The sequence below is a fragment of the Cucurbita maxima genome, unplaced genomic scaffold (genome assembly GCF_002738345.1).
Source record: "Cucurbita maxima cultivar Rimu unplaced genomic scaffold, Cmax_1.0 Cma_Scf00001, whole genome shotgun sequence".
Classification (NCBI taxonomy): Eukaryota; Viridiplantae; Streptophyta; class Magnoliopsida; order Cucurbitales; family Cucurbitaceae; genus Cucurbita; species Cucurbita maxima.
The window spans coordinates 403,125-417,324 of NW_019272017.1; the positions used below are offsets into that span (position 1 = coordinate 403,125).

At 32.4% G+C, this 14,200-nt stretch overlaps 3 protein-coding genes across 3 annotated transcripts; 2 read left to right on the top strand and 1 right to left on the bottom strand.

Annotated features, from left to right (window-relative positions):
* The first annotated feature begins 42 nt into the window (after positions 1-42).
* On the top strand, positions 43-1,616 carry LOC111491172 (U-box domain-containing protein 21-like). The gene has a single exon (XM_023139960.1). The coding sequence runs from the start codon at positions 98-100 to the stop codon at positions 1,418-1,420; it is 1,323 nt and encodes a 440-aa protein (XP_022995728.1). The 5' UTR covers positions 43-97; the 3' UTR covers positions 1,421-1,616.
* A 2,102-nt stretch (positions 1,617-3,718) lies between these two features.
* LOC111491267 (tryptophan--tRNA ligase, cytoplasmic) lies at positions 3,719-8,856 on the bottom strand. Its single transcript, XM_023140100.1, has 12 exons — positions 8,467-8,856; positions 8,268-8,387; positions 7,781-7,966; positions 7,509-7,560; positions 7,339-7,404; positions 6,542-6,628; positions 6,287-6,379; positions 5,839-5,919; positions 5,026-5,097; positions 4,410-4,478; positions 4,169-4,279; positions 3,719-4,027 (listed from the first exon to the last, which is right to left on the bottom strand). The coding sequence occupies exons 1-12, from the start codon at positions 8,694-8,696 to the stop codon at positions 3,977-3,979; spliced, it is 1,218 nt and encodes a 405-aa protein (XP_022995868.1). The 5' UTR covers positions 8,697-8,856; the 3' UTR covers positions 3,719-3,976.
* A 2,196-nt stretch (positions 8,857-11,052) lies between these two features.
* LOC111491731 lies at positions 11,053-13,943 on the top strand. The gene is made up of 4 exons (XM_023140736.1): positions 11,053-11,246; positions 11,628-11,896; positions 12,385-12,537; positions 12,669-13,943. The coding sequence occupies exons 2-4, from the start codon at positions 11,660-11,662 to the stop codon at positions 12,900-12,902; spliced, it is 624 nt and encodes a 207-aa protein (XP_022996504.1). The 5' UTR covers positions 11,053-11,246; positions 11,628-11,659; the 3' UTR covers positions 12,903-13,943.
* The last annotated feature ends 257 nt before the right edge of the window (positions 13,944-14,200 follow it).

Genomic DNA, 14,200 nt, shown 5'->3' on the forward strand with positions numbered 1-14,200 from the left:
AAACCCCCCCCCCCCCCCCTCTCAATATATATATATCCCCTTCTCTCTAAATCTCCTCTCATTTTTCTCTTTAACACAATTCCATCTTTTCTTCACCATGATTTCCTCTTGGAGACGACGGAGGGCCACCCGGCGAACGGCAAGGGGCACCGGCGGTTGCATGAGAGAGCTGACGATCCCGAGCCATTTCCGGTGTCCAATTTCGCTGGACATGATGAAAGATCCAGTGACTTTGTCTACTGGAATCACATATGATCGTGCAAGTATTGAAACATGGATAGAAGGAGGGAATTTCAGCTGCCCCATCACCAACCAGCCATTACAAACCCTTGATTCCATTCCTAATCATAACATAAGGAAAATGATTCAAGATTGGTGTGTTGAAAATAAAGCTTATGGGGTCGAGAGAATTCCGACACCGAGGGTTCCGGCGAGTCCCGTGCAGATTCGGGACATTCTCGATAAGATTACCGCTGCAACACGGCGGGGGGATGGCGACGGATGCAAGTCGTCGGTCGAGAAGATCAAGATGTTGGCAAAAGAAAGTGAAAGGAACAAGAAATGCATTATGGGCAATGGAGCAAGCCATGTGATATCATCAGCATTTCAAGCGTTGTCAAAACAAGAACCATTGGAGAAAAGCATAGAGATTTTAGAAGAAATGATATCAGGCATGGCAATCATGTTCCCTCTCCAAGAAGAATCCATTAAAAACCTCAAATCAGAAGCTTCATTGCAAGCCCTCGCGTTGTTCATGAGAGGAGGAGATTTATCAAGAAGAAGAAATTCAATTTTGATACTGAAAGAAATCATTTCATCATACCCACAAAAAGCAACAAAATTAGGTGAAATCCAAGGAGCATTAGAGGGTTTAGTGAAGCTCATAAAAGAGCCCATTTGTTCATCATCAAAAAAAGCCTCACTTTTCATAACATATCACATCATAGCTTCATCTTCCAATCCACAAAGATTCACAAAAGCCCTTTTACAAATGGGGTTTGTCTCTTTGCTACTCGAAACGCTCGTAGACGCCGAGAGAAGCATTTGCGAGAGGGCGTTGGGAGTGTTCGATGGGATTTGCGAGAGCAAAGAAGGAAGAGAAGAGGCATACGCGCACGCGTTGACGATGCCCGTGATAGTGAAAAAGATACTTCGAGTTTCGGATTTGGCGACGGAGTTATCGGTGTCGATTGTTTGGAAGCTTGTAAAGCATGAGAGTGAAGAAGAAGATGGAAGGGTTAAAGTAGAAGCACTTCAAGTGGGAGCGTTTCAAAAGCTATTGTTGTTGTTGCAAGTTGGTTGTAGTGAATGGACAAAGGAGAAAGCAACTGAGTTGTTGAAACTATTGAATAATCTTCATAGGGATAGGTTAGAATGTATTGATTCATTGGACTTTAAGGATATCAAAAGACCCTTTTGAATTCATGACGATTTTGTGGTTGTAAAGAGTAAAACGAAAGGAGGGTATTTTAAACATAAAACAACCGCTCATAAACTTAAATAGGTCGGTTTTCATGCCGATGCATCTTGTGTAGAAATACGAGACTTCTTAAACGAGCTCATAGTGTATACATACTTCTCTTGTATTACGTGCATGCATATAGTGTATACTCATGCTGTAGTAGAGAAATGGACATTCAAATTCTAAATGTGTTTGTGAGAGTAATGCACGTTTGAGTCGATGTTTTCTTAAAAACATATCAACGTTTGCTCGATAAAAACTTATTTAACAGTATGTATACAATCATATGAATCTTACGTCGGTTCAATAATAGTGGTAAAACGAAACAAAATTCGCATGGAAAATTTGGAGATGTTTGAACAACTTTGGTGGTTGAGGTAATCATATTTGTGAAGAACAAAGTAAATCCGCATAATTACTGTGTAAAACATGTGTCAAAAATGAAGCTTTTAGGCATGAGGCCTCTTTATTTAATCCCTATATTAAAGAATTTTAATTGGATATAAATTTATTAAATAAATAAAAATTAAAAGAGGAAAGAATTAAATAGAACGTTTTAAATTATAATTAGTTTATTATTATTATTATTATTATTTATTTTATTTATTTGCTTTTAGTAGACTTGGTCTTTAGATGTAGTCTTGTAGGTAGAAAAATCAAACCCAACGTATTTAATGCATGGCCCCACTGACATTATTATTAATGTATAACCCATGCTTTTATTTTATGATTCATTCATATTATAATACTTATAAGTTGTGTATAATTCTTTTTTTTTTTTCTTTCTTTCTTTAAATTATTTATTTATTGAAAAATACTCTGTCAAAGTCTTCTAGTTTGAATCCATATTTCAGCTTGCCTGTTTTTTTTTTTCTTCTTAAATCAAATTTAAAACCTCTCTCATTTTTTGACTTTTAGCTTATATTATTTTATTATTATTATTTTTTTTTAATCTTTGACCATTTTGACGGGTATTGTTTAAAAAATTATAATGTAGTTTCGTAAACGTCTACTTAGACTTAGACATATATTGGAGTTACATAAATCGACTGCAAAAAGTATGAACGTATGAATATTTGAAGATGAAAATAATTTTTAAAAAAATAAAATTATAATATTTTAAACAATTGAATTTAAAAAAAGTGTAATAAAAATTAATTGATCAATTAGATATAAAATTGAATTTTATGTTTACATAACCTGAACTTACAATTTTGTGCCTAGAAAGTTGGTGAATATTGAAACATATCGAGTAACAAATGACCTTTTAGACACAAAAGAGAAAGTTTAACATTCTATTAGACATATTTTTAATGACCAAGCAAACATATTTTTAATTTTAAAACCTAGATTATATTCATATGGAACCAAACAATTAGAAGTCGAGGTGTCTGTGTAAAGAAGTCGAGACACCTAGAACTAGTCCAAGTCCACTTTCATAAGCATTAAATCTTAATCCTTTGAAAAGTAGATGAAACATATGACATTTCTTTATGGTTATTTATAATATAAAGTCTTGGCCCTACCCCTAAGGTTACACCAAAATATATATATATGACTGTTTCATAAGGTGGGCTCCCAAATTTAGGAATAATTTTAAAATAATTAATTTTTTTTTTTTTTTCAAAATCAAAATGAATTAAATTGTATGTTAGAAATAAAGGAGGCCGTACTAAAAATAGTGAGAAACAATATTTTAAGAGAGAGAGAAAAACATATTATTCATACGAGGGAAAAAGAAAAAAGAACGTTATGGTCAAGATCTATGGGCTAAATAGTCAATGTCGAGGCAAATGTGGGCAATAATGTTGACTCAAAAATAAAATAAAATATAAAATAAAATAAGAAATTCAACGGTTGGCATCAAATCCATCGTCTTTCCATTTCTTTTCAACGGCACCGATCACTTCTTATCAAAACGTTTGTGTTTTTCTTTCAAAATATTTTATTTTTATTCAAGTCTCCCTCATGCTTTTTTATTTTTTATTTTTTAGTTCTCAAATTTAGATTTCTTTTAATGGTTTTAACTGGTCTTCTATAATAAAAAGTTCGACTCACTCAAAAAAAAAAAAAAAAAAAAAAAAAAAAAAAAAAAAAAAAAAAAAAAAAAAAAAAAAAATCTAAATATAANTTAAATTCAAATTTGAATGACCAAAAAGTATTTGTTTCAAAACTTAAAAGGAGTTCAAATTAATTTATCCTGTTGCCCAATGCTTTGAGGCCTTAGAGCTTCCCTTGTGATAACTAAAAGGATTAGCACTCCCAAAACACCTCAAGATTTATTGCCAAACAACAATGTGTAACAATAGCTTCCCTAACAACATAAAATTTGGATAAATATAGGCTATAGAAAGTTTATGTTGGAAAAGAAAAAAACCCTCATGTTCAAAAATGGTTTGAGTTAAGACAGTCAATCCGACTGGTGGGTCGAGCGAGAGACATGAATCCCCACCCTTTCGTGTCGCATCCAATGCAGGTCAATGATAAATAGCGGTTTGAAGAATGTCGACTACTTCAGTCAAACATATTAGGAAGGGGTCTGACTGCCATAAACGCATCCACCATCTGAAAAGGAGATGCAACAACTATAATCAGGCGGAAACTTTTGAGCTTATGAGCTTATAGTTTAACTATAATGGCATGAGCAGAGGATAAAGGGCTACTTGAGGATGAATATGCCTCACACAAATAATGCAACAAACTTACCTCATCTGTCACAGAAGCCCGAGCTCTACGGTGTCTTTCTACCATTTCAGTCAATACTTGTATAAGGCGCTGCTTCACTTCACCTGTAAGCATGCGTCCAGCCCCATACTCCTGAAGAGAGAAATAATCGATTCAAAATTATTTTACTTTTCTAAAGGCTCCCTACTCATGCCAAACCACTGTAAAGATGAAAAAGAATGGGGCATCAAAAATTTCAACTCCATAGAATGAGAGATCTAACCTTTGTTATGTGTTCAAGTTCAGCATCATCATCCAGGAAAAAGTTCAAATATTTGATGGGTATATCTACCTGTATGGTTTATAGTACAATTGATAAAAAAACCACATTAGAAATTTGCAATCTTAATTTTCAAGTTCCTATTTTCTTTAGACACCCAACTCGAATGTTGCCTAGACTCTTGGAAGTGGGGGGGTGATAACATGCATGTGTCGATGCATAGGCACAAAGAAAATAATAACGATTATGAAATTTGAACTTTGAACAGCATCAAGACTTCTTTTAAATACCTTTTACAATAAGAAATAAAGATTTCATTGGCAAACAAATAAATTAAATAGATACGGAAGAAACCAAAGAGGAATATTTATAAAATCCTATTGGTGATATGCACGATAAGAACCTATACAGATAATAGTAATTCTGTACAATGTTGTATCTTGGTCTATATGTCAACAGTGCTTCTTAATTGCAAACTAATACATTAAGCTTAAAGACAATAAAATCAGTCTATTTCCTTGCGTGTATCATGTGTAAAATTTAATACAGCATTGTTTTTTTTTAAATTTTTTTATAAATGTTAACTTTATGTAACAACAATAAATGAAATAATTTGTACCTCGAGATTTGCTCCATATAATCTGTGCTTCTCTATAGAATCTTGGCCACCGGAGAATGCATATCTGTTTACCTGTATAATAAACATAATCCCCAATGGCAAACGTAAATAAAAATTAATGCGATTGTAAAAGTATTGGATGAAATGAGCATACTTTCCCAGTTAACAAACAAGTAAGAGAATGTCAGCATATAGCCATATAAGTTTAAGAATCACTACTACACATAACTAGAGAACTACACATACATGCCACTATCATCACAAATAATAAAATTGCCAGACATAAAAATAAATTAGCAATATCACAAAAAACTGAGTGGAACTTTTAAAATTATAAAGTAGCTTCATATTATGTGCTCTTGTTAAGGAGGGTGAGATAATTCATATTTCTAATTTTTTGGGGGTAAATAGTAGTAGAAAAAGCCTAGTAATGAAACAAGTCATTATAGACAAAAAGAAGGGGGTGGACAAGAAGAGTACACCTAACCTAGTGAGTTAGAAACTCTATTAAAAACGAAAATGAAGTGCAGAAATATCAATTTATGTGTGTTGCTTGGACAAATGCTTACAACTTCTGGGTGAAGGAGAGCATACTTGTAATTTTCCCTTATTTTCGAGGCTAGAGCATATCTCATACACTTTTCTTGCAAACATTTTCCTTAGGTAATTATATTATTCCATTACCCCCCCCAAAAAAAAAAAAAAAAAAGAAAAACATGGACAGCCAACCCAATTTCTACATCTTAAAGTAGACTTCAGAGACAAATTGAACTATTTCAATAGAAAACAAATTATAAGATAAAGAATCTGGACCTTGTTTTTTATTTCCTTTGCGGAATCAGTCACATATATTGCAGAATTTGGATCACTAGCGGACATCTTTCCTGTCTCACCCTGCAGATCAAACACTGACATAATAAGAAAGTAATTGCACAACACACATAGTATGCAAACAAGAACCATCAGGGATCTTAACCAAACAAAATTGGGATGCAAAACTTTGAGTACGCACCAAACCTTTTAAGAAGAAATAAATGAGTACAAGAAAAATAAATAAAACATCTATGACCATGACAACTCTAACATATAGTTGTGCAATCAAAAACATCATTCACAAGTCTAAACCGAAGCCCATGTATTCTGGCAAGTGATATATAAACCATGTTCATAATCATTTTTTCTTTGTGTTCTAAAAAGATTCTATAAATTAATTATTGAATGGTAAATTTAACATGATGAAACAAAAGAATTATGGCGTTACCTGCAGAGCAGGAAAGAAAGAAGATTCGATCAGTGCAGGTTTATGATAACCTAAGCGAGGAGCAACATCCCTTGTCATTCGAAAATAAGGATCCTGGAGAATCAACCAAAAAAATCACATAATTAGAGAAAAATTTAATCACAGACCAAATAAATATAATACCAAACCCAGACTATATAATTACTACAACAACATGGTGCATGCTATTTAACAAGGTGAACAATAACCTGTGCTAGGAGAAACAATCAACAATACCTGATCAATAGCACAAGGTACTAAGCACCGAAGATCATCCTTGCCAGAGAAGAGATGTGGAAATGAACTCGGAAATGAAGGAACTGCCTGCATCAGATTGGGATGATGATGAAAGAAAAAAAAGAGATTATTCCTGCCAATAATTCCATAAACAATGTAGTAATGCTGTCATAATGATGCAGAGGGAGAAAAATTCAAGAAGATCAACAAAAAATGATTTCCACTTTTAGTTTTCTTGTAACTTACGGTACATAGAGTGCTGTTACTGTTTTGTGATTTGTGGTATAAAGAGTGCTCTGGTTGTTTTTGTAATTTATGTTGCAGTGGTAAGGTTCCAGTTCATTCAATTTGAATGTAATGTAACTCAACGAGTCCTTTGACTTAGTGAGATTTATAGTTTATCTTGGCACTCTGGAAAATTTTATATGATACTTATGATCTATGCCAATCGGCTATTCTTTTTGTTTTGTACTAACAAGTTTTTCTTCTTAAGATGAAACACTTGCGTATCTGAGTCATTTCTTCATAGAAATGGAGTTATTGGGCACGCGACAAATAAGTTTCATTTTAGAGAAGTTCATTATAAACTATTTCATTCAAAATCTTAAGTATATACAATGCACCTATAGCGTGAGAGATACAAAGATAGTGCATGATCAAAGTAATTCATCTCAAATAAAAAGGATCATAAATTGGATTGGATATGAGACCAATCTGATATAAAATTAATGTAGTGACAAAAAAATAGAATTCAATAAGAATTACTCATTGTTCCCATTAAAAGTTGCGGCACATACCTGCACTGGTGGAAAACTAACTTTTCCAATATGATCTTCACCAGTAAACCCGAAAATACCAACAACCTAGCAAACGAATGTATCAAAATAAGCAAAATAGTACTAATAATATTAATAAAGAAATCTTAAAAATGAAAAATACCAAAGCCGATTAGATTATAAGTGAGTACCTTATTGTATGTAACACATTTGGCAACTTTCACCATGTTCTTATAAAAAGCACTGTGAAATAACTCGCAGAATAAACCAAGTTAGGAAGTCTAAAAACTTCAATCTTTTGAATCTAACAACAAATTTACACTTGTAAAATCATAAACAACTCATTGTAGCGAGCATATAAATCACTCCTAGAAATATGTATAAGACATTCCACCAGTCAAACTCAATGACTGTTAGATGTTTCTTCTCTTATAAAAGATAAGTTCGCTCATATCATACTCACCCACCAACGTAATCAAAATCAGAGAAGATAAAGGTTTTGGAAATATCAAAACCACAAGCAATGATGTCTTTTGCATTCTCACGAGCAAGTCTCTGGCTCTCTTCCACAGAGAGATTTTTCCACATGCACTTCTCGTCGTCAGTGAGTTGTATCACAAGGGGCACCTTAAATGCATCTTGCAAATATCTACAAAAGCATCCAACATCTATAATTAGAACATGGATAAAAAAAAAAAAAAAAAAAGGACCTCGTAATCCTAAAACTCAAGTTAAAGCACAATCAATTAAGAAACATGAAATGTCACACAAAACTCAAATAGATTTTCATGCCAATGTTCAAAAAGACACGAAATCCATAGTATCAACATCCACCCTCTTAAAGTTTACCAGTCAATTGCCCCAGGAAATAGACAGCATTGGCAATTCAAGTAGTTTAAATAAATAGGTATATACTTATAAAGGCCAAAGCATTAGAAACTGAAACACACTTGGTAAACATAAAAGGAACGAGATGCCCCAAATGCAATGCTTCAGACGAAGGTCCTCTTCCAGTATACAAGTAGAATTTCTCCCCCCTCTCGTACGCATTCAAAATTTCTTCGAAGTCCCTGAGAGAATAAAATAAAGTTAAGCACAATTTGTCAAACTGAAAAGAAAAAAAAAAAAAGTCGAGAGAGAGAGAGAAACCGATGGGCAAAGAAGACGCCGCGGCGAAGGAAGACATGGGGAGGACGAGAAGTAAGGCGCTGGACTCGGTCAACGAGAGACTGGTCGAGCCTCTGGCAGCCGAATTTGTCAATTAGCTTATCGTAATCGATTTTGCCTCCATCTTTAGCCGAAACTTGCCATGGATTTACAACCTGATCATCTTCTTCAACAGATTCCTCTACCTTTCTCTCCGACTCTGCCTTCTCCATGTTACTCTTGTTTCACTGCAAATCCTCCGCCGCCGCCGCCGCTACTGCTTCTTCTACACAGTTAAATCTCTCTGGCCCTAGTAGATTATCTATTCAGACTCCCCTGAAAAGCAAGGGGCGGGGCACTGAATTTGGAAGCTTAGATACTTCATGTATTGTTCTTAATATTCCCATAGACCGTAAAGATGAATTTGCTCGTGTTGGAAAAACAGGGTTTTAGGTTTTTTTCTTTTTCCTCCTCTTTTTTATGCAATATTCCTATTTGGTTACCTCCATTATTTTCTAAATTAATGTAATATTTGTTGTTACCACTCAAACAAAATGAAACCCAGACATTAAGTATAATTTACAAAATTTATATTTGAAAATATATTTATATTTATATAGTTAATATAATCTTATTTAGTCCCATTTAAATAGGAAATTCAGCACTATTCATAATAGATCTCCATGGGTCTCCATCCATCTCGTATGTTAAGTGGACATTTTTAGTCACTAATTACCTAATTATACGAATCCTTTTTTGCTTAGTTATTTCAAATTTGATGTGAGGTGAGATTCTCACCACATTCTCGAGCTAGTCACCTTCATATTTAAAATTCTATTAAATGTATTTTTTATTTAAGTTAGAGATATGTTAAACGTGCTCAAAGTTTGATTGGCGTGCAATATTAAAAAAAAAAAAAAAATCAATGTCTTCAATAAAGCCACATAATTTACAAATGAATCGAACAATGTGGGTAGAAATTTAAGTAAGAAACAAAAAATGGGAAATTAAGAATAATAATAAAATTAATAATTTAATTTTTTTTTGTTTGAAAATTAGTATAATAAACATTCTCGTATTATTTTATCGTTAATTTATTTATTGATAGATATTAGCAAATATTTTATATTACATTTTTCACGTAAAAAATATATTGCTTTTTTGTTAAAAATTAATAGGTAAAATAGCTAATTTGAGCAAAGGGTATAAATTAAAGCAGGTAAGTCAAGGGTATAAATACATAATAAATTGGCTAAATTAATAAAACGAATATAAACTTTTCATTCGGTAATATTTTTAAATAAAATATTATTAAATTTAAAATAAAAAATAAAAAAATACTCGCTAATTTTAGAAGAAATAGTTAATACTTTATTCTATAAACATCTTTAAAATATTTTAAATTTTATAAAATTTCATTATTATCCATAATTTAAAAAAAAATCTAAAATATATATTTTTTAAAATGTTATAAAATACTTTTACTATTAATATACGACAGAAATGTAAATAGACTTTCTTATCCATATTAGTGATAATTTTTTTTTTTTTAATAATGCTCAAAGATGTTGATGCTCTTTCTAAAAGTCGCAAGTATTATACTTTTTTAAAAGTTATATTTTCTTCATTTCCTATTTTTCTGATAATTTATTATTATTTTTAAAACCTCACATCATCTCCAATTGTTATATATACTTACTTTTAAATGTCTATTTAACACGTGTTTTATTTTATTTTACTTCAACTATTCTTAGGTATATAGACCGACAAATATAAACTAATAATTAATAATAGCTAATTAAGATCCAACCGCAAAAAATCCGGCCGCATGTCAAAGGAAATTCCACGTCCTAAAATCTCGCGCCTTTTTCGGCGGTCAATGACTCGCTGCGCCCCATGAGTCGCCACGTGTCACTGTACACCACCTTTACTTCTCGGCCCCACACGACCGGAAAGAACCATTCACATTTCTTCCAAATAATAAAATTTTTGGGTTGTTTTCAACTTAATCCTAGTATTTTAGTAAGTTACCATTTAGTCCTTCAAATTACAAAATTCCCATTTTTGCCCCTATCAATTGGTAAATATTAAAATTAATATTTATGCCATAATTCTTATTGAGCTTATAGAAATTTAGAGCAAGAATATAACCAAGAAAAAAAAATCATAACTTTTCCTCTAAATTTCTAGTAAGCAAAAATTTCAAGTTTTTTTTTTTTAATTTAATTTTTATTTTTTTAAAAATAAATATCAAATATATCTTTTAAGTTTTTTAATTAGTCACTTATTCGAATATATAATTTTTTTAATTAATATTATACGACTAAATTAATTGAAATATGCTTAAATTGTTAAAAGAAGGGTGCAAAAAAAAAAATATTCCAAAATAGTTATATGTGAGAGGCTCTATTGGAATTGTTTAAACTCTAAATTGTAAAAAAAAAAAAAAAAAAAAAAGCTTAAAGAGCCTTACCCTTAGCCGTCCGATGGCGACGATCCAACGGCCAGCATGCCTTCACCTTCATGCCGATCGTAGCCCACATCTCCGTGTTGGCTATTAAGTGCAAATATGTACACACGCAAACACTCATAAAAGATTTTTGTTTATCAAACCAAATAATAATAATAAAAAAGATCCTAAAGATTTCTGTTTCCATTTTCACTTTAATCTTCGTTCTTCCTCTTCTTCCTTCCTCCATTTGCAGAGCTTAATCCAATTTGTCCGCCGCTTCCTCTGTGTCCTTGTACTGGTTTCAGTCTTCGTCCTGCAATCGGAAGAATCTGTGAGTATTTTAGTCCTTTTCGGTGAATGTGTAGTTTTCGAACTCTTTTTCTTTCGTTTTTGTTTGATTCTTCCACGTGAATGAGTCTTGAATCCACTTGCTTACTGTTTTTTTTTTTTTTTGGGGGGGAGATTTTATGATGTGTACTTTATAGTGTCTGTTGGCTTCCTCGATTGATACTTTTGATTTTTGAATCTCTCTACTTATGCGATTGATTTTTATATTGTGTATATGAACTTCAATTCGAGCTCGGTTACTTGAATGGCCGTTAAATTAATTAGTTCAACTCTGAATTTGTCTGCAGTTTTTCTCAAGAATTGGATGAAATTTTGTGAAAGAGGATGGAATCTTACGGAGTAATGGATTTCTTTGGTTTTGTAGGTTATAATTATGCGAACTCTTTAGTGAAGAGAATGGAAACGGACTGGCTTGGTACGCTTTTGAATACGAAATTCTTCGTTTCTTGCGATCTTCATCCTAATCTCAGGAAAAATGAGAAAAATAAATTCTGCATTGATTGTAGTGTTAGCTTCTGCAAGAATTGTACAGTACATGATCTTCATCGGCAGGTTCATATCTGGAAATATGTCTATCATGAAGTTGTTCGCGTTCAGGACACGGAGAAATACTTTCGCTGTTCAGAGATTCATGTATAAAACATTTTTTCCCTTATTACAACTCCAGTAAGATATCGATTTAATAGTCTTCCATAGAAAAGATTTCTGAATTCAATCTTTGTGTTGCTGATCTTTTTGCTTTTATGTAGTTGAAATCATTGAGATTTGAGATAAGTTCTTATTTTATTCTAACACAACTTTTAATTCTTTAGCCGAATCTATCTGGTTTTCAACCACTTCTTGTAAGGATCGAATCCGAGGTGACTGTTTGTAGAGGAAATCTCAGAAGTTTGATTTTGATCTTTACCATTTTGAATGAACAAATCATATTGTTTTTGTTAATCTGAGTCCCGTCTGATTCCATTTTAGTTTTAGGAATAAAGTTCGTTTGTTATCAATTTGTTTGCTTTCTTTTCTACTTGTTGAAAATGATCAAACTGAACTATTAATAACATTCCCTTTCTCCTATGGCATTTCATCTCTATGTCTTCTAACTTGAAACCTCTTGCTTGATTCTGCAGACATATAAAGTCAATGGTGAAATATCTGTTCATCTAAACTCCCGTGGTCAATCCGTCGATGCCAAACCACCAAAAGCGAAGTCCGGTGGTTCTTGTGAAGACTGTGGTAGATATGTACAATATCCTAATCGCTTCTGTTCAATTGCTTGCAAGGTATATAAAAACATGAGCCTTATCACAACTCTGCTACTCGGTAGATTGCTTAGACTAAGCGACCATATCTTAAGCAATTTAATTACATCATGCACATATTGCTAACAATTGAACTGCTGCAAAAACATCAGGTTTCTGTGAACTCAAAGCTTAAGGACCAGAGCATAAGAACCATCGTATCTCTGAGCCCGGATTTTGGTAACTTATCGTTCAAGGAAAAAAATAGCGCTGAAACAAATGCAAGCGAATTGGAATCGACCATATCAATTGCAGAGTCCAGGGAAGAGACCAAAGCTAGCCCTTCATCTTCACAGCCAAGAAAACGCAGAAGGAAAGACACCCCTCACAGATCTCCATCCTTCTGATAAGATCCAACATTTCCATCTTCATTTTAACTTCCTTGTGGCTCTCAAATGGTATGCTTCTTAAATTTTATTTACCATGACTCTTTACATAAAATGCCTAGTAGTGAAATCATCAATATAAAAGTCTGAATTTTAGAACACAATGCATTATCACTACTCGCATGATTTCTAAAATTTCTTTCTACAGCTTTGACTAGAAACATTAGCTGTTAGAGAAAGCTGACATGAACAGACATTTTTGACCCATTCTGAAGAATTTTTAATGTCCATGTGATTGCATTTTCTGTCTGAAATGGTTAAACATAGCTATTCTTCATCACTACAATTAGCATGTGAGTATGGGTCTTATTATTGATGAGAATGTTTGTAGATGTGTTTACACGAAAGTTTGCTTTCCCACTTTTTCTTTTTCTTTTTCTTTTTCTTTTTCTCTCTTTTTGCTGTATGGCCGCCATGGAATTAGAGCTTCCTTTTGTCTTTGTTGACTAACTTGGGACTCACTTCCTTTTAGTTCATGTATTATTTAAATGTTTTATTAAATTTAATCTTTTTAGATCCAATAAATATTAAGTTTAGCCCAATATAAATACCTTTCTAAAGTTTAGGGAGGAGATGTTAGAGACTTTTTCAATAATTTTTAAGATTAAAAAAGAATAAAGTGGTACTAAACTTGAAGATAGGTAGAATAAATTTCAAAATAGTAATAAATTTTAGTTTTTGGGTTGGTGTGTCAATATTTGGTAGCTGTTAAAAGAGGGGCCCCTCTATCCCTCCTCACCTTTATTTGAATGATGAAAGCAGGCTTTTCAATGTGATTTTTTTTCCACGAGAATATGGCAGACAGAATATGGCCAATCCCACAAGTGAAATAGGAGATAAAGCTTAAAGACAGACATAGTCGGTACCATGCAATTGATTTTATTTATTTTGTTAATTTAAAAGGCGGCTTAATTATGGAAATGTGGTTAACAATTTTACATCAGGACATATAAATTTTTAAGTAAGCATTAATCATTATTAAAAGGAAGCATGTGGTGGACATTTATCTCTACCTCGTTCTACTCTAGTAGAACTAATGGTAGCTGTTTTTGGAGCAATTAAAGAATTCTAAATATAAGCACGAGTCATGACCCACAACCCTCCAACTTTCCCAACACTAATGCTTTGTCACAACTAATTCATATATAGCATTTAATTAACCCTACATATTCATTAGATGCATCACTTTTTTTTTTTTTTTTTTTTTTTTTTTTTTTTTTTTTTTTTTTTTTTTTTTTTTTTTTTTTTTTTTTTTTTTT